General features: G+C 38.1%; 1 protein-coding gene across 7 annotated transcripts in view; it reads right to left on the reverse strand.

Moving 5' to 3' along the window:
- Positions 1–23,415, reverse strand: part of GTF2I (general transcription factor IIi) — a 76,252-nt gene that overhangs the window by 18,122 nt on the left and 34,715 nt on the right. For all 7 annotated transcript variants that reach the window (XM_044673072.1, XM_044673070.1, XM_044673068.1 and 4 more), the window contains 11 exons: positions 16,031–16,129; positions 12,091–12,156; positions 10,479–10,662; positions 9,197–9,255; positions 5,813–5,884; positions 4,469–4,652; positions 2,726–2,784; positions 2,423–2,494; positions 1,772–1,955; positions 388–446; positions 64–138 (listed from right to left, as the gene is read on the reverse strand). In XM_044673072.1, coding sequence (XP_044529007.1) covers positions 64–138; positions 388–446; positions 1,772–1,955; positions 2,423–2,494; positions 2,726–2,784; positions 4,469–4,652; positions 5,813–5,884; positions 9,197–9,255; positions 10,479–10,662; positions 12,091–12,156; positions 16,031–16,129 — 1,113 coding nt within the window. The remainder of the gene's footprint in view (positions 1–63; positions 139–387; positions 447–1,771; positions 1,956–2,422; positions 2,495–2,725; positions 2,785–4,468; positions 4,653–5,812; positions 5,885–9,196; positions 9,256–10,478; positions 10,663–12,090; positions 12,157–16,030; positions 16,130–23,415) is intronic.

Genomic DNA, 23,415 nt, shown 5'->3' on the forward strand with positions numbered 1-23,415 from the left:
CTGATCAGACACCAAAAGAGTACTGCCCAGAAAGGCTGGGCAACACTGTCCACAATGACTCACCTTCCACGGTCACTTCAATCTCTGGCACCTTGGAGTTGCTGCCAGGGCTCCTTGCTCTCTTGGAGCTCTGCAAGGCTGCAAAGTAGAGCAAGCCAACATTGAGTGATTCGCTGTATGGGGAGGGGGGGGTGTGGGTGTGGGTGAGAGAGAGAGAGACAGACAGACAGACAGACAGACACAGAGAGAGAGACAGAGAGAGGGAGGGAGAGAGAGATCCATAGGGACATAGAAGGGAACAGGGCTCCACTGGGTCAAAGGTCCTGCCGTCCCAGGGCAGGCTGCAAAGGTTTCAATCAAAAGCATCTGGTACAGAGTCCGTCTTACCTTTAGTGTTGACTTTACTCGCCATTCCAGGGGGTAAATAGGAAAGAACCAGCTCTGGTCTACAAAGGGAAACAAAAAAGGCCATCTCAGCCAGCACGACTCAAGCCCACACTATCATGACCCGCCACAAAGCCCCATGGGGAGCAGGAGGCTTTCAGAGTAGGAACTCCAACATTAATCTGAGAAGAGGAAGCCACCCAGAGGTGGAAGGGACTTGCCCCAATTCATACGTAGCTAGGTAGTTACTGAGCAGGAGGTGATCCCAGGTCACCAAGGCTACTGCTGCCTGCCTTCCAGGGTTCTTCCTGTGATGCTGTGATGCCCTTTTTATCTCCAATTCCCTTATTTATGGAAACTGAGTGTAAGGCCCCTCAGGAGGCCAAGGTCGTTTGAAGCCTCTATATACAAGCATCTCCTAAGACAAAGGATCTGTCACAAACTCTTCCACACCTCACAACTCCCATGAGGTTTCTTCTTTTTTTTTTTAAACCCTTAACTTCTGTGTGGAAGAGTGGTAAGGGTTGGGAATGGGGGTCAAGTGACTTGCCCAGAGTCACTCAGCTGGGAAGTGTCTGAGGCAGGATTTGAACCCAGGACCTCCTGTCTCTAAGCCTCTTAATCCACTGAGCTACCCAGCTGCCCCCATCCCATGAGGTTTCAATAATGACCAATATGGGATTTAAATACTTCCCCCAACAGATGTAAAGGAACAAGCAATCTTTAGCCACTTTGTAATTAATTTTTTCCCAGAGTAATTAGTTTATGCCTTATTACCTGGTGCAGGATCCATGAAAGAACTGTTAGAATTAGCTTCAATATCTATAATACCTATTGCTCAGACCACTTATATAGCAAACACAAGTATGTGTTTTATTCTAATCAGGTCCAAAACTATAAAGGTCAATGCCTATGTCCACTGAAGATGGAGGGAAAGCATTGATTTTCCTACCTTTCTATCAAGTGGCTTTCTTTCATCCCTGAAATTCAGAGACTCCAGGAAAGCAATCTGATAGCTCTCACCACTAGGATTCAGTCACTAAAACATCAAATGCTAACAAGGAGAACAGCAACTATCATAATAAGAAAGGTCTCATTTGATCATATCTTTCACTCAAGAATTCTAAAACATTCTAGTAAAACGCTTTGGGGTTTTTTGGCTAAAAATCTGATGTGAGGCATCCATATTCTCCAATGAGGAAACTCAAACAGAGGTTGGATGCCAATAGCAATGGAAAAGACCAGAATAATAGGCCAGAAGTGTTCACAGCAAAAGCAGTATCAGAACCAAGGCTGGGCTAGGAGAAGAGTCAACTCTCTGCAACTTGCAATTAACTGTTCCTGGAGGACTAAAGGCAGACGGGCTATCATACACTACTTAACTTACTTTTTAACAACAAACTTGATCTTATTACTTCCACGGACAATCCTTTCAAGCCGTGGAATCCCAAACCAGGTGGGACTTCGGAAGGGGATTCCTTCTGGCAATCCTTCCACATAGAGGAACTCAGGATTTGATTCAAAGACTGGATAAGGTACCTTGACAGCCTCCGTAAGTCCAAGAGCTTGAGCTAAATAATGAAAGATAGCAACAGTTTGTTTTTTTTTCTGACTAAGGTAATATTTAAATTCAAACTTCTTGACTCTTTTCTTCTCTTCTCTAAAGTTCCATCCCCAAATTACAAAAACTATCTAACAATACAGATATGGATCCATTTTGCCTTTTTTTCCCCACACACAGAAAAAATTTCTTTGAGCCACAAAGATAACTGAAGCCCATGTTACTTCTTTTATCTTCCCCTCAGGATTGTCACAATCTAGAAAACCCAAGATAGTGGTCACCTAAACTGGCAAAAATTTGCTTTGTGACCTGGCATTCCTTCCTTTGGAGATGTTGTTCTGCTAGCATGCTGAGGACTACATCCCAGCAGAAGCCATTTTCAGGATTAGAAATGAGAAGAGAATTTGTTTAAGGAAAAGGAGCTAAAGTAGCCAAGAGCAGGATTCTCATAATTGCTTATTCATCATCTGAACGTACCAAATTTCAAATTAAAAATCTCTTCAACCTGCTTCCGAAGTTTAGTAATTCGCACATTCCAATCTTCTTTCACTAGGAAAGCAAAACAAAATCCAGTTAGCCATTTTTTTGCCCATTGCTCTCTTATAATCAACCACACAAAAGGTCTGAAGGAAGCTATTTCCTGTGTCTAAAATAAACATTTAATCATATGCTTTGATCCAAAGATATCTGAAAATCAATCTTGGAATGAAATTGAAAGGAGAGAGAAATTAAGGAAGGAGATATGTAACGAACACACAAAACACTTGAAGATGGTCTTACCTGGAGTATTGGTTCGGGGCTGAGTTATTTCTGGTGTGCTGTGAGTCAGCAGTTCTGGTCTGTAATTTCAGAAACATCGGCAAATTATTTGTGAAAAGCAATGATGGATTTTAAAAGTAATATACAGCTTCTCTTTTAAACCTCCTAAGGCAATTATTCCTTGATGCTTACACATACTAATTACTGAATGTTGGGATCATAATACTAATAAAAGAGACATTAGAAATTCAGGTTAGATTTGCCTTTTAAATCAGATAATCCCAAAAGGGGAAGGAGGAAAGAGAAAACCAAGGAGGCTGAGATCCAGCCAATAAGCTGTGGGCAAATGGAAATAGTCCAAGAACTACAAAGATAAGACTCTGTTCCCTCTCTTCTCACAATCTCACCTATTATCGTAATAATGATAAAATACAGTATTCTCACAGCCTGGCACCTAAAGTCCCTTCGGATCTCACTTTGATTAAAGCTTCATACCTCCTTCATACCTCCCCATCACTAGCCTCCTTTTAACACAAGGGACAAACTCCTTGCTCCTACTCCTGACTCCAAGGGACTACTGAACCCTGGAATGCACCCCTCATTCATCTCCACTGAAGATCATGGGCTCTGAGCTAGAAGCTATTTCAAGGACCACCGAGCTCAACCACAAAGGCTCAGAAACACGAAGGCAGGAACCCTGCACCTGTCCCTGACTAGTCCAAGGCCACCCAGGCTGTGCACAGGCACGATACTAGCTGGCATCCGACTCAAGTCCCCTGATGTCAAAGAGCCTGTTCTTTCCATCAGATCAGTCACTCACCCTTTACCCTCTGTCCTGTGAAGCATTCTTTGACCACCCCCACTCCCACCCTGCAGCTCTAAGGGCTCCCTATAACCTCCCCCTTTCATACATCTTTTTGGTTGGGTGTATCCTTCACTATAATCACCTCCTGCCTTTTACTCCCTTAGGCCTAGTATTATACTTGTGCCCAACCAACTAAAACAAGTGCCATCTCAGAACCCCTAGCAATTATAGGGCCTAGATACAGTGGAGGCCCTTGATGTGAGACACGTTAACTTCCAGTATTTCTCACTTTTAAGATGATTTCCTTCTTTCCAAAGAACTAACAATTACCTAAAGGTTTTTTAAAAATTATTTCTGGGTTTTTATTATTCTACGTAAGTTGATTTCTATCTTTCCGGAAGTGGCTTCCCCACCACTGCAGTGTCCCGAGAGTGCATTAGCGGTGGCACACGACCAGAACAAGGTCACTGGGGAACGGAAAGGACCTCCTGGCCATTAGGCATCTTTCCAAGGACAGCCTCTACAAGCAAGCTCACTCTAAGGTTCTTGAGACTCCACCTGGAAAACCTCCAGGAAGCAGGACCAGCTACCCCTAGAGGTGAACTCATCCCCAACTGGGGGCAGCCTCTGCTGTGATGAAGTCTGCCTTCCATTGAGCTGAAACAAGCTTTTCTTTGACTTCTCTCACTCGCTCTTAGTCCTAACCTCTGCAGCCAGGCTCAGCAAGTCCAGCCCCATCTGACCCTTCTACTGCCTGAAGGTACTTGGCCTCATCCTTCCTCAACAATGCAACATAGCAACATCACGATGGCTTGACAACAAGGGTAGAACTAGAAGGACCAGAGAGGGGATGGATGAGTGGTGAGCAAGGCTGGGGGTGTTAGAAATGTCTTCCCACTTAAGGCCCATGAAAGAGAGGACTTTTATTTTAATTTTCTTGTACCCCAATATTGACCTACCTTTTGATGACAAATTTAATTCTATTGCCCACTTGGATGATTTTTTCCAGCCTTGGGATCCCATACCAGGAAGGGCTTCTAAAAGGAATGTTTTCTGGGAGCCCTTCCACATATAAGTCATTAGGATGCGCCTCAAATTTCTGGTAAGGCACAGCCTTGGCTTCAGTGCTCCCCAAGGCCTCAGCTGTGTGAATAAAGAAAGCAAGAGTGCCTTTCATAAAAATCTCCTTTAGCAATAAGTAAGAAAACCAAAGCCAGAATATTCTAAGAATGAAAAATAAATCCATTTGAAAGTTCCTAACTCTCTACCCTGTAGCTATGGATATACAGTCATATGCAATGCTATTTGAGGGGGTAAATCTGTTGATTTTCTTTTTCAAGGCACCACTGATCTTCTAATCTTGGCCATTTCACAGCTACTTTTCCAGTCTAATTTCACCATTACCCCCTAAAATGTACTTTTCTATCCAGGGACACTGGCCTCCTGGCTGTTCCACAAATAAGACCCTCCATCTCTCTCAGCTCTGGGCATTTCCTTGAGGATATCTATGCCCTCTGGGCATGCTCTCTGGCTTATTATACTCCTACCACTGACCTTCTGATTTAGCATAAGGAGGTAGAAAAGGCCATTTTTTCAAAAGCCCCAAACTTTCTCAGTTTGTGATTTAATTTACCAATATATTCAAACTTTATATTCACAGACATTATGAGGTATTATTATTCTGTTTACCACATTTATTAACCAATGCTTCTTTAAAAGCACCACAGCAGGGGGCAGCTGGATAGTTTGATGGACTGAGAGCCAGGCCTAGAGATGGGAGATCCTAGGTTCAAATCTGGCCTCAGACACTTCCCAGCTATGTGACCCTGGGCAAGTCACTTAACCCCCTTTGCCTCCCTTGCCACTCTTCCACCTATGAGCCAATATACAGTATTGGCTCCAAGATGGAAGGCAAGGGTTTAAAAATAAAATAAAGTAAAATAAAAGCACCACAGCAAAGAAATTAATTTCAATCAATATAGTTAGAGACACCTAGTCATTTCATTTCTTTTTTGGGGGCTGGGAGGTAGAAGGGTAGTAGTACTGTCTTTTTATTTTAAACCCTTACTTTCTGTCTTAGTAACATCTCTAAGACAAAAGGGCAAAGGATAGGCAAATGGGGTTAAGTGATTTACCCTGGGTCACACAGCTAGGAAGTCTCTGAAGCCATATTTGAACCCAAGTCTTTCTGACTCCAGGCCTGATGCTCTATCCACTGAGCCACTCAGCTGCTCTAAGATCCTTAATTTTTAACATTAAATCACTTTAGTACAGAATACTTAACGACTGCTCAATGTGCTTACCAAATTTCTTACAGAACAGCTGATCCACCATCTTTCTTAATTTGGTGATCCTGGCATACCATTCTTCTTTCACTATAATAGTAACAGAGACAAAAAAGAAAACCATGGAACTACTTATTATTATTTTAAATAAATAGCTAAAACTTTATACATTGGAGTCATCATTTTTAAACTATCTTATAGCATAACAATTTTTTAAACTCTTACCTTCTGTCTTAGTATTAGTTCTAAGACAGAAGAACCACCAGAGCTAAACAATCAGGGTCAATCGACTTGCATAGGGTCACACAGTTAGAATATGTCTAATTTGAACCCAGGTTCTCCCAACTCCAAGCTCAGTGTTCAGTCTACTATGTCACCTAGCCACCCCAGACCATAACAATTGGATGAGGTATTTGATGTTCTTATTCATTAGAAAATGGCATGGCTACTTTGAAGTAACTGTTAGGTCAAAAAGTATATTTATTAAATAAACTTGTATGTATATTGCACTAGTTTTCCTGTTCATATGTGGGAGAAGGTAACTATAGTGTTTTTTGTGTATAAAAATAATCTATTTAAAATGTATTGACTATAATTCTGGGCTCTTCTGTTTTAAAATTTGAATACTTGGTGCAGATATCATGAGAGACTTGATTCATTAATTTATGTAATTGAGAATTGTTACAATGTCTTAAAAAATTAGATTGAAGCATTTTTTTGATTGATTTTGCTTTATTTTTTTTTAACTCCAGAGATGATTAGATCTATCTTACCTTCTTGTGTTAGCAAACAAAAGCCAGCAAGGTTGCATACAGATACCTTCAGGTATATGTACATGACTGACATGTGCTATCCTCATGTGTTTGTATATTTTAAATATATATTTGGGTGTATTTGTGTGTGTGTGTGTGTCACACACACACACACACACACACACACACACACACACACACACACACACACACACCCTCCCCTGATGCTTCATACTTATATTGATATAATTGCCTGAGAAGTATGATAAAACCTGAGAAATGAAAAAGTTGTTTTGTTCATATCTTGCTACTACATAAGAAACTAACCTGTTTTAGGAGACAAGAGGAACAACGTTCTAAGAAAGCATTTTCCTTTTTAACCTATTGACTATATATTTTTATAATTAAAAATCCTCAGTTATTGTTTTTAAAAAAACGAAAAGAAAATGGCATTGCTAAACAACCACTGAAAATCTCCCAAAGTAATACAACTCACAAATGACCATTTAATCCTTATATCATGATAAACAAAGTGGACAAGCCTGGAAGCTCCAATGTCTTTTTCCAGAGTAGAAGGGAAGGGTAAAAGGACAATTTTCAAATATTAGTTATGTAAGAAAGTACTTTTAATTAATTATAGTCTAGACTACAAGGACTGTGAAACACATTGGTTTCTTATTTCTTTTTGGTATCAAGATAAAAGACATTAATCCACCTCTGGGTAGTTTTGAAGTAGAGACTAAATTTGCACAGATGTTTAGGATGTGTCAGAGACAGAAATCTCTTCAAGCACTTTCTTGAAATTAAAGTATCAAATAAAAGGGAATTTAAATTTGGCTTAGTCACACTGAAAACATCCAAGTGTGCAACTGGAGTGTTGTTTATTGCCCCCAAATGAACACATTCCCTTAATATATACTGCCTTGCTGAAGCAACCAGGAAGAAAACAAGATCTTGCAAGAGGTTTTAGCTAACTGGCATTAAGGAAAAGAAGGAGACTCTCCCAAATGGTTTTACTCTGCTTACTCCAATCAACTAATGATTCCTTTCCAGGCTTGCCCATTTTTCCCTTCTCAATAAACCCACAAGAAATGGTGTCTCCCTCTCTCCTCTTTTTTAGTAATAACATTATTGCTATGTTATGTCCTCAGCACTTCATAGGTAACAAGTCACCTTGGATACACACTCTCTCATTGGAAATTCGCCCTCACTCCCTTATAGATATTTCTTTTACAGATGAAAAAACTGGGTCCTCGAGCAGTGACAGGACTTGGCCCTGGTCACAGAGATATGGATATCAAGCAGAGGTCCGGTCCTTCCTGACTCTGTGTCCTGAATGCTATATTCCCTATCCTGATGCCTCCAGGATCCAAGAGTAAGTTGTACTCAACAGAGCACCCTGAATTTCCATTCACTGAAAGAGTCTAAGGAACAAGCAGATGCTAAAAAACCTCACGCGAGGGGGCAGCTGAGTAGCTCAGTGGAGTGAGAGCCAGGCCTAGAGACGGGACGTCCTAGGTTCAAACCCGGCCTCAGACACTTCCCAGCTGTGTGACCCTGGGCAAGTCACTTGACCCCCATTGCCCACCCTGACCAATCTTCCACCTATGAGACAATACACAGAAGTACAAGGGTAAAATAAACAAACAAACAAACAAATAAATAAATGAAACCTCATGCGAGATATTTCTCCAGTTCTCATTGCTATGCACCAGTGTCATTAGGACTATAAAAATGGAATGTCGAAGAAAGGGGTCAAGTGAGACACTTTCAAAGAATTACTGGGTTGCTAAGTTTTAAGCTCCATTTAATTTCATTAGTGAAAATGCTCTGTGACTGCCTTGGGAAAAATAATAAACCACTTCGTGCCATTTCCCCTGGGCAGGGTGTTGGTGGGGTGAGAGGAGGAAGGGGTGCTCAGGGAGCAGGAGCACCACTTCTACTCCCTACCTGGCCCAGCACTACTTTCTGGGCATGGGAATGCTTAGACTTCCCAAGCTCAGAGGAAGCGGGGCTCAGACACTTAGCATGAACATCAGGAGATGGACTTTGGAAGACTCTCTACCTTTTCCTTATCAACCTTTCCTGCTTGCTTCATGTTAGCCAATTTAAGTTTCTTTCTTTTGTTTTTAGGTGTCCATTCACTCTCTACCCAAACTTTTATTGCATTAGCAGCCACACTGAGGAATGAGGAGTCTTGCCTGGAATTGCCATGTTGTTGTCACTAGGCACTAACCATGCCCCTTCACTTCCCTCCTGCTCATTTTTCACACTGCCTGTGAACTGCCCTGCACCTGAGTGGGTGCCCCTACCCACTCACCCTTCTCCTTTATCCTCTACAAATTTGCTATCTTTCTCCATTAGATTGTAAGCTCTTTGAAGGGGAACTGTCTTGGTCCCTGACTTTATACCTTTAGCATAGGGCCCGGCATATGCCAAGCATTTAGTAAATGCTCTAGCAATCTAGATTTCCATATCTAAATTTGGGTGAAAATGCAATATGTGAAAGAGAAAATTTATGGTAATGCAGATACATAACTAGATAAACCCAAACCAGGACATTATTCAGAGTACTGGTTATTCATTAACATGTGAAAGTCAATGCTTAAAAATACTTATTGATTTGGCCCAACAAATAGGAAACTCTCACCCCCTGAAGTTGGTTTTTCTAGCTGTAGGTCTTCTCGTGTTGAATTTAAAAGTTCATGTCTGAAAGATGAAAGGAAAGAAAAAATGAAAAGTCAGCGTTGTGAAGTTAACTGTTATTCAACTGTCAAAGCAAATCATTATGGAAAAAAACTACTGATTCCTAGGATTAGGCCCAACTGAATGCTTAATTCAAAATGGCTTAAACAAACCAATAAATCCAAAGGGTAAACTAAATCTCCTCCATCACTTAATTTTACAAATGTCAAGATCATAGTAGAGATAACTTCACAACCCAAAATTTTATTTTAAGGCATAAGGTGTCAATGGAATATTAGCATCTAAAAGTGACTCATTCTATCCATAATTTAAGACATTTTGGGGGTCTTATCTCTATCTAACCATACATTTTTATGTTCTAAGTATGTCAGGAAAATATTATTACATTTATATCATATATCAAAAGACGTGCTCAGCAATATTTTTAAGTGTCAAATTCTAACCATCTACTTCTAAGCCTGGTTTATTTCCATAAGATACCACTGAAAAGCTTAAGTTATTTGTAGTCAATATATTCCAGCCCAGAGTTTGGGTTAATGAAGTAAACTCCTATGCCACATTACTTCTATGTAATGAAGATCAGACTTTACATAAAATTCCATCACAACTTTAATTAATACCATTAAAGATTATCCTTAAGCACAATGGTTAAGTGAAAAAATTTGATACTTTAAAGATGGCGGAAACATTAAATATTTAATATTAAATAAACGAAACATTAAATATTAACAAGAATAGATGAGGTTTGAAATGGTTTAAGAAAAATAGGGTAGACAAGAGAAACTACAAAGGTTTGTCTGCATCATTTGCCTATAAAATCAGCCTTCTGGTTACAGAAAACATTCAGATTCAAATTTGTCCCGAGGAATATCCGGCAAATGACTGGATTCCTCTGGTCTAAGAGTCAACAGACATGTAATCACTTGACCGAGAAAGTACTTTATGTGCATTACCCATTTGATTCTAGTAACAACTCAATGAGGTAGACTGTACAGATTTCTTATTCCTATTTTTCAGACAAATAAACTGAAGAGAAAGTACCTAATAGGCAGAAGGGCCAAGGATTTGAACCCAGATCATCTGAATCCAAATACAGGAATCTTTGTACAAACACAGGAGCCCTTCTAAAACACGGATCCAATTTTTTCAGCACTGATTTCTAGAGTCAAACTACAAAATGTATGTAACTGATTAAGAATAAATTTACAATTCCAGACAATTCTTACTTCTTAATCACAAACCGAATCCTCTCTTTTGCAAGCAATATCCTCTCAAGGCGAGGAATTCCATAGGTAGATGGCCTTCGGAAAGGAATCCCTTCAGGTAGTCCTTCCACATACAGATCCTCCACATGAGATTGGAAGAGTGGATAAGGGATGGCCACAGGGCCTTTGGCTTTTATAGCTTGAGCTTTAAAGAAAGAGAGACTCAGGTCAGAATGTATAAATACCTGACTGTGTAAAATCACTAACGCTTATGCCTTTTCATCAATCAATTTCTGTAGTCAACACTCGAGTTAAAAAAAAGTCCTTAATTAGACTTCCCTTGAAATAAACAATTTTAAAATTATCTTTATTATGCCAAAAAACCTACATATATTTTTCAACACTTACATGGTTAGGCTTCCAAGAGGTCAACCCTGTTTTGATTTCATCATCCATTCTTTCCCTTAACTCTCTATAGTGCAGAGAGATCACCACTAGCGAGATGTCTCCACATATCAACTCTTTCTCTGTTTTATCAGATATTGCTATCATTCACAACAAATACTAATATCTTAATGGAAACATTCACTGATTGATCAAGATGTTAACGGTATTCAAAATGTCTGAATAGAACCCAATTGCAGGTTTAGCTTTAGAATAACAATGGTTATCCTTTATTGGTTATTTTCATATCTGAAGAAAAATGCTATAAAATTAGTCTTCTCCCAATATGAGGATATTTTTATCACTAGGCTTTGAAAAGAGCAATGAACTAAAATAGCAGATGATATTATTTTTATTCTGCTTTTTAGGAAACTAATGTATGAAGGCAAGTCACAGGTATTTTGTTTTTCCATGCCCTCAAAGACAGGAGTAGTACTAAGAACTTAAAAAGTTATGAAGACATAATTAACTATTTTCCATGAAGATGAAAGAATTCAAGAAGGATGATTAAGCATTGTTGAAAATTTTATTTAAATAAAATATCAGACAAGCTGATTAAGCAAAAAAAAACTTTTTGAAAGTGAAGAAAGGATTTAGCATTTCATCTCAGAATTTCATTTCAGTCATTCTATTATGTTTTATTGTGGGTCTCTGGTATTCCTTTTAAAGGAAACATACTTGGTTACTATTCAAACATAGTAAGCAGATTCTCATGTTGAAACTGATCTATTAATGGTTTTTATATTGTTATGCTACTTTTTATCATCAATAGTCAAATGCAAAAGAAACATTCCTCTGATTAGAAAATACTAAAACAGAGAAAATTGCCTGGGGAAACTTTCAGATGGGAACTCAGTAAATACTATGTGGGAGCTGAACTGCTTTTTAGGTGAAAAACTGTCAGGAATTACATAATAAAATTAGTTAAAACACTTGCATCTTTTCTTCCTTAAAAGACTTCTATCATCCAATATGGGAAGCAGCCGATTTGCTAGGGAAAGAGTCCTGGCCAGAGACTCCAGTTTACTTGGCCTCCTAAATATGTTCAAACTATCCAACAGTAAAGACCTATCCATCAGTGAGGGTGGTCTCAGCACAAGGTAAAGAGATTAAGCCTAGTCTAGCTAGAGCCAAAGGGATGGGGACAACTAATTTATGTATCAAATCAGTCTGGGTGGCTCAGACGTACCGTATTTTCTTTCAAACAATTCTTCAACCTGTTTTCGGAGATCAGTAATTCGAGCATTCCATTTCTCTGAAAATGGAGAAATGCTACATTAGAACATCACAGAAGAAACCTTTATTCAAGCATAGTAAACCAAGATGGTCTTCCTATGCATCCCTTCCCTCAAATGTGGAAGGGTAGCCCATCTCTCAATTAATACAGCACTGGTCCTGAAGAAATCCTCTAAAATGGTGAAGATCATTAAAATGATTCCTCTTACACACTAAGGATTTCCACAGTACTTTCCCATATATTCTGAATTTCCACTTCAAAATTCTGATAGTTAAATTGGGCCGAGTCCTCGTGGGAGATAAAAAACACATGTAGAAAGGACTATAGCATTTACTCAAAAGTTTCAAATGCTCATAGTTTTGTGTGGCAGTCAAGGTTTGGTCCCAATTTCCTACTCTCATATCAGTTTTCTTTGGTGTTAAACCCTATCTTTCTTCCTATGCTAATGTACTTGAAATTGAACATAAAAAAAAATTAGTGTGGCATACTTAAGTCAATATATAGTAATTTCCAGTAAGAAGTGATAAAATATTTAAAATATTCTTCCCAAACTTGTGAAAATGCCAAAACATTTTTAAAAATATAAGAACATGTTGAGTACATGAATTGTTTCTCCAACATTTCATTCAGTCAGTTCAACAGGGGTGTCATTTCCCAGGAGATGAAGCATTTGCTATCTAACAATTACAGATACCTAGGAAATGTCAAAATGTAGATTTTTTTTTAAGTTTAATAGGAAGATTTATATCACTTAGAATACTAATTTTCCAAACTATTTTATATTATATAATATGCCTGGAAACAGCCATGACATTTCCTGACATCAGGGCTACCACTGGGGCCTTACAATACAAGATATATAAATTTAATACTTAAAGCAAATAGAAATATATAAACTTGAGAATGGCTGTATTTTAGCAGCCACACTCAAGTAGTCTGAGGCAGTAATCGTGATGGAAACTTGAAACTGATTATCATAAAAGACTAATAAGAAAAACTCTTACTATTTATATATAAAAAACACCTTTTATGAGAAGCAGATTCAGGGTCAAGAAGTACACTGAATTTGCTACTGTTCACTGTAAAAATATTTCAGTTCAAAGATGTATGCAAATGCTAACACTTGGTGTATGTATGCTTAATAAAAACAGTAGGATCAGGTGGGATTTATACCGGGATTGCAAGGCTGATTTAATATTGGGAAAACTATCAACATAATTGACCATATCAATAATCAAACAGATATAACATGATTATCTCAAAAAAGCCTTTGACAAAATACAACACCCATTACTACTAAAAACACTGGAAAGCATAGGAATAAAAGGACCTTTCCTTAAAATAATAAGCAGTATTTATTTAAAACCATCAGCAAATATCATCTGCTATGAGGATGAGTTAGAAGCCTTCCTAATAAGATCAGGAGTGAAGCAAGAATGCTCATTATCACCACTATTATTTAATATTGTACTAGAAATGCTAGTGTTAGCAATTAGAGAAGAAAAAGAACTAGAAGGAATTAAAGTAGGCAATAAGGAAACTCAACTATCACTCTTTGCGGATGATATGATGGTATATATTAGAGAATCCTAGAAAACCAACTAAAAAACTAGTTGAAATAATTAATAACTTTAGCAAAGTTGCAGGATATAAAATAAACCCTCATAAATCAATAGCATTTCTATATGCTGCCAACAAAGCTCAGCAGCGAGAGTTAGAAAGAGAGACTCCATTTAAAAATCACTCTAGAGTCTAGACAGTATAAAATACTTGGGAATCTATTTTGCCAAGACAAATGCAAGAATTATATAAACACAATAACAAAACACTTCACACAAATAAAGTTAGTTGTGTAGGCCAAGCTAATATAATAAAAATGATAATCCTACCTAAACTAATTTAATTATTCAGGATCATACCAAACTACCAAAAAACTATTTTATAGAACTAAAAATAGCAGATTTCATCTGGAAGAACAAAATGTCAAGAATATCAAGGGAACTAATGAAAAAAAATGTGAAGGATGGTGGCCTAGCAGTACCAGATCTTATGTACTATAAAGCAGTAATCATCAAAACAATCTGTTACTGGCTAAGAAATAGAAGGGTAGATCAATGGAAGAGGTTAGTGGTAAATGACCTCAGCAAATTACGTGTTTGATAAACCCAAAGAGCTTTTGATAAAAACCAAAAGCTTTGGGGATAAAAACTCATTATTTGACAAAAACTGCTGGGAAAACTAGAAAACAGTATGGCAAAAAATTAGGTTTAAAACAGCATCTCACATCCTATACCAATATAAGGTCAAAATGGGTATGATTTACACATAGTGATGTTATAAGTAAATCAGGGGAACACAGAATAGTTTAGGTCTGTGGGTAGGGGAAGAATTTATGATCAAACACAAGTTTTTATACAAAAAACAATGCAACCAAGACTAGAAGGGAAACAATAAACTGGGGGAAAAATTTTATAATGAATTTCTGAATAAAGGTCTCATTTCTCAAATATATAAAGAACCAAGTCAAATTTTTAAGAATCCAAGTCATTCCCCAATTGTTAAATGGTTAAAGGATAGGAATAGACAGTTTTCAGATGAAGAAATCAAGGTTATCAATAATCATATAAAAAAATGTTTAAAATCCCTCTTGATTAGAGAAACGCAATTTAAAACAATTCTGAGGTACCACCTCACACCTATCAGATTGACTGATATGATAGTAAAGTAAAATAATAAATGCTGGAGAAAATGTGGCAAAATTGGGACACTAATGCATTGCTAGTGAAGTTGTGAACTGATTAAACAGTTCTGGAAGGCAATTTGGAATTTGATCCAGTCATATCACTATACTAGGTTTGTATCCCAAAGAGATTTTTTTAAAATGTGAAAGGACCTGTCTGTACAACAATATTTATTGCTGTGCTTTTTGTGGTGACAAAAAAATTGGAAACTGAGGGGGTGTCCCTCAATTGGGGAATGGCATAATTAATAGTGGTATATGTTGGTGATGGGATACTGTTGTGCTATAAGGAATGAATTCAAAAAGAACTGGAAAGACCTACGTGAACTGATGCAGAGTGAAATAAGCAGAACCAGGAGAACATTATATACAGTAATCAAAATATGGAATGATAAACAACAAAAAACAGGAGACCTTAGTCCAAAGATTTCCACTCAAATGGAATAGGGATAATATCTAAAGCTGTATACAATGGGAAAAAATCAAATATTCTTATAAAACAAAGAAGCTAAAAAGGCCACACTAAAGAGGCTGAGGTCCCAATCAAAGGTAACTGTGTTTCTTCCCATAGAGAACAACAGCCTGCTCAATTACCAGGCAGCACCTGCACATAAGGGCAAGCAGGAGAGATTTGTTCAGTGTGACTTGGTCACTGGTCTCAAGAATCCCACATGAAACCATATCCTTCAACCGAGCTGCTCACTCCACTGGCATCCACCCCTTTCAGGCTTGTCCATAGTGGTCACCATCACTACCATCTAGGAGAAAGAGGTGACTCGGCCTTCCTCTTCTCCCTCCCTACATCAGATGTGTGAACACAACTACATTCATTTCTACTTTAGACTTTCACAACATCTTTTTACTAGGTAAAAAAATGCCCTTTGGAGGCCTCCAAATGTTTCAGAAGGGAAAACCCAAGGTTCAAAAGTAAGCCTGAAATGTGCTGCAAACATGATGATGATTCACGGGCTTCTCACAAGAAGCAATACCAGAACAGGTCTTCAAAAAGATGATTCCACAGCAATAACTTCTTCGATTTTGTGGCTCACAGAATCAACAAGTGCTATATCTATTTTTTCCCCACATACAACCCAATCAAAGTACAAAAAATTAAATAGAAAAATCACATGACGGTTTTAATGTAAAACTTACCAAAATTGAATTCCCTCACTTTCCTTTTTCCAGCATTGGCCGCCTCATTGACTGGCTCAGGGTTCTTTGGTTTCTTGCTGGGTGGTGAATAATCATCATCTTAAAAAGAAAAAGGAGTAGTCACTACTGGAAGTGTTCAGAAATTTAGAAATCCATGGACAATAAGAAGGGGGCCACTATTTTAAAAATGTCAATTCATAAGAAAACATGCTACTCTTGGAGGTGTGTCAAATGTAGCTTTAATTTTGTTTTTGTTTTTCTTAATTCACAACTTTAAAGCCCCCATAGTCTCCAACTTTCTTCCTTAGGGATTGTGATCTTTGAAATGGTTGCATATGATCAAAGTCGTTTACTGACAGCAAGTCCAAAATATTAGAACAAAAATAAGGGATGATAATAATGATGGGCAACTAAAGCTGTCTAAAATATTCCTTACATCATCAAATGGAGTTCTGATATAGTAATTAGTGGATGTTAGTATTTGCTGAACAGATAAACTTTCTGAAAAGCGGCAGACCATAAAAGACCTTCTGAGAATGACCAATTCGCTAACTTCTATATGACAGACTAACTTTAACATTAAGTAATCAAAACTGTTATAATATTACCTAGTGCCAAGCAATATTTATTTTACTATTTCACAATTGCTTTTTCTCATTTTAAAAATCACAATTGTTTTCCTACCAGGCCCAAAATTATGTTCTTCCCTATGGAAGTAGCTGGAGCCAAGTTCTCCTTTAGAGGGTTCTACCACTAAATCCTTCTCTAAAGATGGGTTCCTAACTTTATGAGCCCTTGGCATAGTTCTTCACTCTTCACTCAGGGACCCCCTTTGTTCTGTCATGTTCAGGGTCCCTTACCTCAAAAGCCCTATAGATTTTTGGGGAGGGGTTAAGCACCCAGAAAACCCCATAGAACTTTATAGCAGGTATGAGTGAAGCACTTGTTGTTAATAGGCATATAAAGTGACTGACAATAGTTCTATGTGCTTATACACAAAATGCAACTACAAAAGTAAATTTAACTTTTCAGGACAAATAGAAACAAATTTGTTAACTAAAGAGAAGTGGTATTTAATTTACAAAGTATCAATAACTTTACAAGTCACAAAGAAAGGAATGACTATGGACTAGGACATCCTTGTGGAAGTAAAAAGGCCCCAGGAACCTTGCTCTAACAATCTTATTTAACAAGCCACATACAAAGCAGCCTCCAGCTCAGGCCTTGAAATGGGGGGAAAAGCTCCATATCTCTAAAGGGAGCACACTCATTCTTTGGAGAGCTCTTCTGGAAAACTTGTTCCTGTGTTATACCTAAATGGCCTCATCAACTTCCAATTCATGCCCTATAGGGCCAAATAAAAGAAAGCCAAATCTCAGTGGTCATACAGCCAGCCATTCAAATACTGGAAGTCAGGCTATCAAGTCTTTCTCAACTCTTTTCTTTCAAGTTTCTTTCGGAGAAAAAAAACCTCCTCCTTGAAAGATAAAATGAAAGATGACCTCCAACATTACTGAAGTAGATTTTAAGTGATAACTTTTTAAAGGAAATAATTGCAATTTGTCAGTACTGGTAATCTTCATTAGATATAGCAACAATTATTTAGGTCATCTCTATCATGTATGTGCAGTGCTGCCCTCACATTCTCTTCTCTTCCTCTGCCACCTCCATCTCACTACAATCAGCCCCCCACTCCTCTATATGTCTCTGACAACTACCAAGGCAGAGAGAAGGATTACAAATGTTTTTCTTGATAATGACATATTCCACACCCTGTCCCCCTTCTCCTCTAAACAATTTCAGATGAACAAAAGCATTTTGGGTAAATTCCCAGTTGAAGGGGTGGTAAAAGGAAAGTTAATAAGATTCCTAAAAACTATATAGATATCTTCAACTTGGGCAAATACTTTCTTTTAAAAAAAAATCAAGTAAACTTAAAAATCGTTCATCTTAACATTTTAAAGGGTCTCTACCTAATCTAAAATTTCTTCCACCTCTAACCTATTAACATTTTTATAATTAAATAGCAATAATTTAAATTTTGATAAATTTAAAGTAACTTGGTAAAATGGGGCCTGATGAGGATGAGAAATGGGGCCTGGAGGGAACTAAAAAACAGAAAATGGCAACTCCCAGAGACACAGAGGACAGAAGGACAATGAAATGAAGGCTGCAGGACAGCCTGAGATCACCACAGAACACTCCATTCAAGTTTAAATGAGCTCCATTTAGAGGCCAAGAAAAAGTGTGTGAGGAGAAAAAGGAAGAGCCTCAAGTGAGTTCCCTTTGACTCTCGAAAAGGAAACTCTGTGGGTTACTTAGTAAAGACAGAAAAAAGCAGAGCATAAGAACACAATACTTTCCATCTAGAGTTGTTAACAAATTTACCTCCCAGTGACATCCATTATCTCATTTAAAATACCACTAGGAGGAATGTGAACTCAATGGACTTTCGCCCTGATAAGAGATCTAAACCAAGTATCCAAGGATGACCTAAGAAAACACTGAATAACAACACCAAAAGGTGTGTTCGGTGGCACCCCATTTTCTTGGTAAAGGACAAGAGACCCAAGGCTCAACCAATGCTCCTATGGGAAGAATGCATACAGAAATGGGACCACAAAATGCCAAATGGTTGTTTTGGGGCTGGGAAACTTCCTCTACTCCCTAATCATGGGAGTCCCCAAAGGCTATGTCTTAGTCCCTCTTCTCCTTCTTTCATGGCTCTCAGGGATTCATTCAATCATCATCTCTATGCTCATGACTCTCAAATCTACTTACTCAGCCCTAACTTCCAGTCCAAATGCCTATTGAACAAGAAGCCTTACCTCTAGACATCTTAAATTCAACATGCCCAAAATGAACTCATTATCTTTCCTCCATAATCTTCCCCTACTTCCAAACTCCCCTATTACTGTCAAGGGAACTATACAAGCTCACAACCTAGGGGTTATGGCTCTTCCACACCTCATTCAAGTTCAATCTGTTGCCAAAGTCTATTGATTCCACCTCCAAAATATCTCTCAGATACATCTCCATATCTTTCGACACTGTGGCTACCCTATTATTTATCCTAGTTACCTCAAGCGTCACTCCTGCTGGTAGAATCCCTGCCTCAAATCTCTCCCCAACTCCAGTTCAACTTCTGTCCAACTCTTCTTCCCCTAAAGCACAAGTCCTAATCTTGCATTCCCTACCTCCCTCTGCCAGATAGCTCACTATCTGCTTCCTACATCACAAATCCTGTTTGGTGTCTAAAGCCTGTGGGCATTTCCTCTGGCCTATTCCTTTTTCTCCTCACCTCTTTCTCTGGGTCTCCCTAGCTTCTTTTAAGAGTCAACTAAAGTCTGGGCCATTTTCCTGCTCCTTTAACACTAGTGGATGGTCTCCAATGGATTGGTCTTCTCTGTACATACTGGCTTGCATATCATCTTTTCCCTTAGACTGTGTCCCTTTAGAGCAGGAATGGTTTTTTCCCCCTTTCTTTTTGTCTCTGAGTACCTAGCACAATGCCTGGTCCATAAGAGCTGTTAACTAAAGCGATGAAAAGGTTAGCCCTGGGCTCATAGATGGGAGCTGAATCCAGGTTTTCTGGACCCCCAGGACAGTTCTTGAGTTACTAAATAGAACACTGATCAATACTGTCTAATTAAAGGATAACTTCTCAGTGGTAGGCTTAATTATTTGATCTACAGTATTAATCAAAGGTAAGCTGTCCATATTAAAATATAAAAGGCTATAACTTGCTTGATATAATAAAAGTAACAATCCCAGGTTTTCCTTTCAAATGACTCATTGCTTTGTCAGCATTTCAAAGCAAGAATTGTTGGGGAACAAGGGCTTATTAAGATGATGCACTCTCACAATCTGGGGATATTTAGATAATCTCACCACCCTTTCAGAAAGGCCAAAGGTTGCTCATTTCTTTCTTTAAAAAACAAAACAAAACAAAAACAACAGAAAAGGAAACCCTTACTTTCTGTCTAAGTAACAACTCTAAGAAAGGCAAAGAGGTTAAGTGATTTGCCCGGGATCATAAGTTAGGAAGGGTCTGATCCATATTTGAACCCAAGTCCTCCTTATTTCCAGGCCTGATGTTCTATTCATTGTGCGGCCTCTACTGCTCCTAATAATGTACCAAAGGTCTGATCCTTGGGACAGCCAAATTCAGATTTTTAGGACATCTGTGGTATCTCAAAGCTGGGTGCAGCCTATTTCAAAAATTAAAAAAATAAATAAAAACCACCTCAGATTGCCACAAATTCTTAAATCCAAGCCAAAAATAAACTATCATCAACTCTTAAGTAATAAAAAGCCAGAGTTCAACCACTTCAAACTATTCTCAGCATGATTTTGTTACTTTAAAAAAAGGTGAGGCAGACAAGCAAAGTTAAAAGATATGGTTCAATTTCCCAAACTCAGACTTTTCAACCATGGATTATGTTTATCCATAATCATAGTTCAAAGACCTTTATAGATGAACGTTAAGAGAAAGATTAGAACAAAGCCATCTGGTATTTCTAAATAGATTTTAGTATACCTTTAACCTAATTGTCTACTTTTTTTGTAATCAGTAAATAAAATCTTAATTGTGTCAGGCCCCAAAAAGATAATTACCATCAAAATAAATAAAAAATAAAATGTTTCTTTTTTTTTTTTTTAAACCCTTACCTTCCATCTTGGAGTCAATACTGTGTATTGGCTCCAAGGCAGAAGAGTGGTAAGGGTAGGCCATGGGGGTCAAGTGACTTGCCCAGGGTCACACAGCTAGGAAGTGTCTGAGGCCAGACTTGAACCTAGGACCTCCCATCTCTAGGCCTGGCTTTCAATCCAGTGAGCTACCCAGCTGCCCCTAAAATGTTTCTTGAATGTGACTGAATCAGACCTTCCTAAAAAGTCCTTCATAATGTACAAAATATAAATTTGGAAATGGAAGCAACCAAGCCATCCATTACAGAGAGCACCCAACTGAGGTCCCCAAGAGAAAGGCTGTGATTATCCTCCCATGGCTAAATTAATGAGAGGCCGGGGAAATGATCTGGGTCTCCAGACTTCTTATCTAATTCCGTTTCATCAAAAAGAGAACTTTCTGATGAGTGATTCCTGATCCCAAATGTCATCTAGTTGTTCTCTTAATGTAAGAAAGGAGCACAGACAGAGCTACCAGGTCTGAGGTAGGGCCAAAGGTTCATACGGAACTGGCTCCATTGGCATTAACTGAACGGATACCCTTACTTCCAATAACCTTCCTAAAGGTAGGGTAGAAAAAGGAGAGGATGGAGGGATAGAATCTGGGTCATCCTAAGAAACAATTTCCCTAATTTCAATATTACTCAAACGGTTCTCAAATTGGATTGCAGTTGGAAAAGAAGCTAGAACATGGTTCAGGACTAGCCAAGTTATCTTGCCATAGAGACTGTATTTCTCTCCATAACGAGCCTTTTAGTTGTGGCAGTCATAAAAGAGTAATGCTATTCATATTTAATATAATCAAATTCTTCAAAATCCTAATACTATATGTGGCACAGAAACATCAAATTATAATTAAAATGAAATGCAAAATGTAACACATGGTAGTGAAACATACTTTGACATTGTCATCATTACAAAAATCAGTCAATTAGCTTGTTCATTCATACTTTTCCTGCATCTTTCAAATAAATGGAAGATTTTTTTCCACTGTAATGCTCTCAAAGTCTGAAATCCTCTGAAATTCCCATTTTAAAAAAACCAATTGGCTGCGTCTTTCCTTGTTTGCTCAGCAGCTGTAGAAACGACAAACACAGAAATCTCAACAACTAACAACAAAATTACATCCATCCTAACTATGAGCCACTACAAAAGCCTTCCAGGATGAGTGCCCTGTATCATAAAATTGAGTGAAGTCCATCATGTACATCCTGTAGGCTTCTCTCAACTTACACAGCTGAAGGAATAGAAGAATCAATTCTTCTACACTATCCTTTTATCCATAACCAATAGGAATAATGGGACTCCAATTGTCACTGGCTACAATGAGGGTGACATGATGTCTTAACCAAATTCAAGGGCTTCTTTCTGGCTAACTTGAGAAAGCAGGGACTTGAGCAGGATCACATGGCTCTAACAAATGGTCAAACCAATCAATATCCACCAACCAAATGAAAGATTCTATTTTGAGATGCCATCATAAGATTGTTCAGAACCTGGAGAGTATGCAGTCATTCTGTTCTATTCTTAAGTAAATACACTCCCAAAAGGTTGGCCAATCACTTCATGAATGGATGTCTGCAGTCATCAAGGAGACACATCAAGACAGCACAAATATATTCCCACTAATGGAAAAACAAATCAAAGGACACACTTTACTGACATTGTGCTTATTTATGAAGAACAGTATAATGTTAAATGTATCTGATGAAGTCTCCAAATGTAAATAAATTATTGAGGTCTCAAGTGTTTTATTAAAATGTTATTTAAAAAATAAGTTCTTATAAGTAATTAATAAACTATTTGACTTTGATTTGATTCTGAAACATAATAGGCTTTAGAATATTCTAAGATTTTTTAAAAAATCAAATATTCAATGTATGGAAATAGAAGTCATTATTTGAACTATATCTCATGCTGGCATCAATTGTAATTGTTGGCAAGCATCCAACATCAGCAGTTTGGTTTTGGCTAGCTGATGTCAATACAAAGTTGGCACTTGGCCAACCTTTGGGACAGGTCATTTTCAAAGATCAACTAAATTCTTTTTTTTTTTTTTAAACCCTTACCTTCTGTCTTGGAATCAAAACTGGGTATTGGTTCCAAGGCAGAAGAGTGGTAAGGGTGGGCAATAGGGGTCAAATGACTTGCCCAGGGTCACATAGCTGGGAAGTGTCTGAGGCCACATTTGAACCTAGGACCTCCTGTCTCTAGGCCTGGCTCTCAATCCACTGAGCTACCCAGCTGCCCCCGATCAACTAAATTCTGAACCTATCACTTTGGTAAAAGTGGGGCTAACTGGATTTTAACTCTAATAAATAAATATCTAAGTATTCTCACATACAGAGACTAGCTAAACCAGGAAAGGTCAGTCCAAAAGTCCCCTGTGTCCTCAAAGGACCAACCTACCAATGTTCAAAGGAGCCCACAACCATAAGTTCAGTGACCAGGCCAAAGCTACATTTTGGCCAAAGAAAATTAGGTTAAGAGGCTGGTTGAGATCAGCATCTGTGAAATTATACCTCCATGGGTGAAACCAAAGCTTTTCTGAACTACTGAAGAACAATCAGCACATGCAAAAAAAGGTCCAATCACAATAAATACAGATGCTAAAAAAAATCATATCAGATGGTTGGTCATGTGGCAACCTCAGGCATGAAAAATACATGCACACATACACACACATACACAGATGT

Source organism: Gracilinanus agilis, chromosome 4 (assembly GCF_016433145.1).
Source record: "Gracilinanus agilis isolate LMUSP501 chromosome 4, AgileGrace, whole genome shotgun sequence".
NCBI classification, from domain to species: domain Eukaryota; kingdom Metazoa; phylum Chordata; class Mammalia; order Didelphimorphia; family Didelphidae; genus Gracilinanus; species Gracilinanus agilis.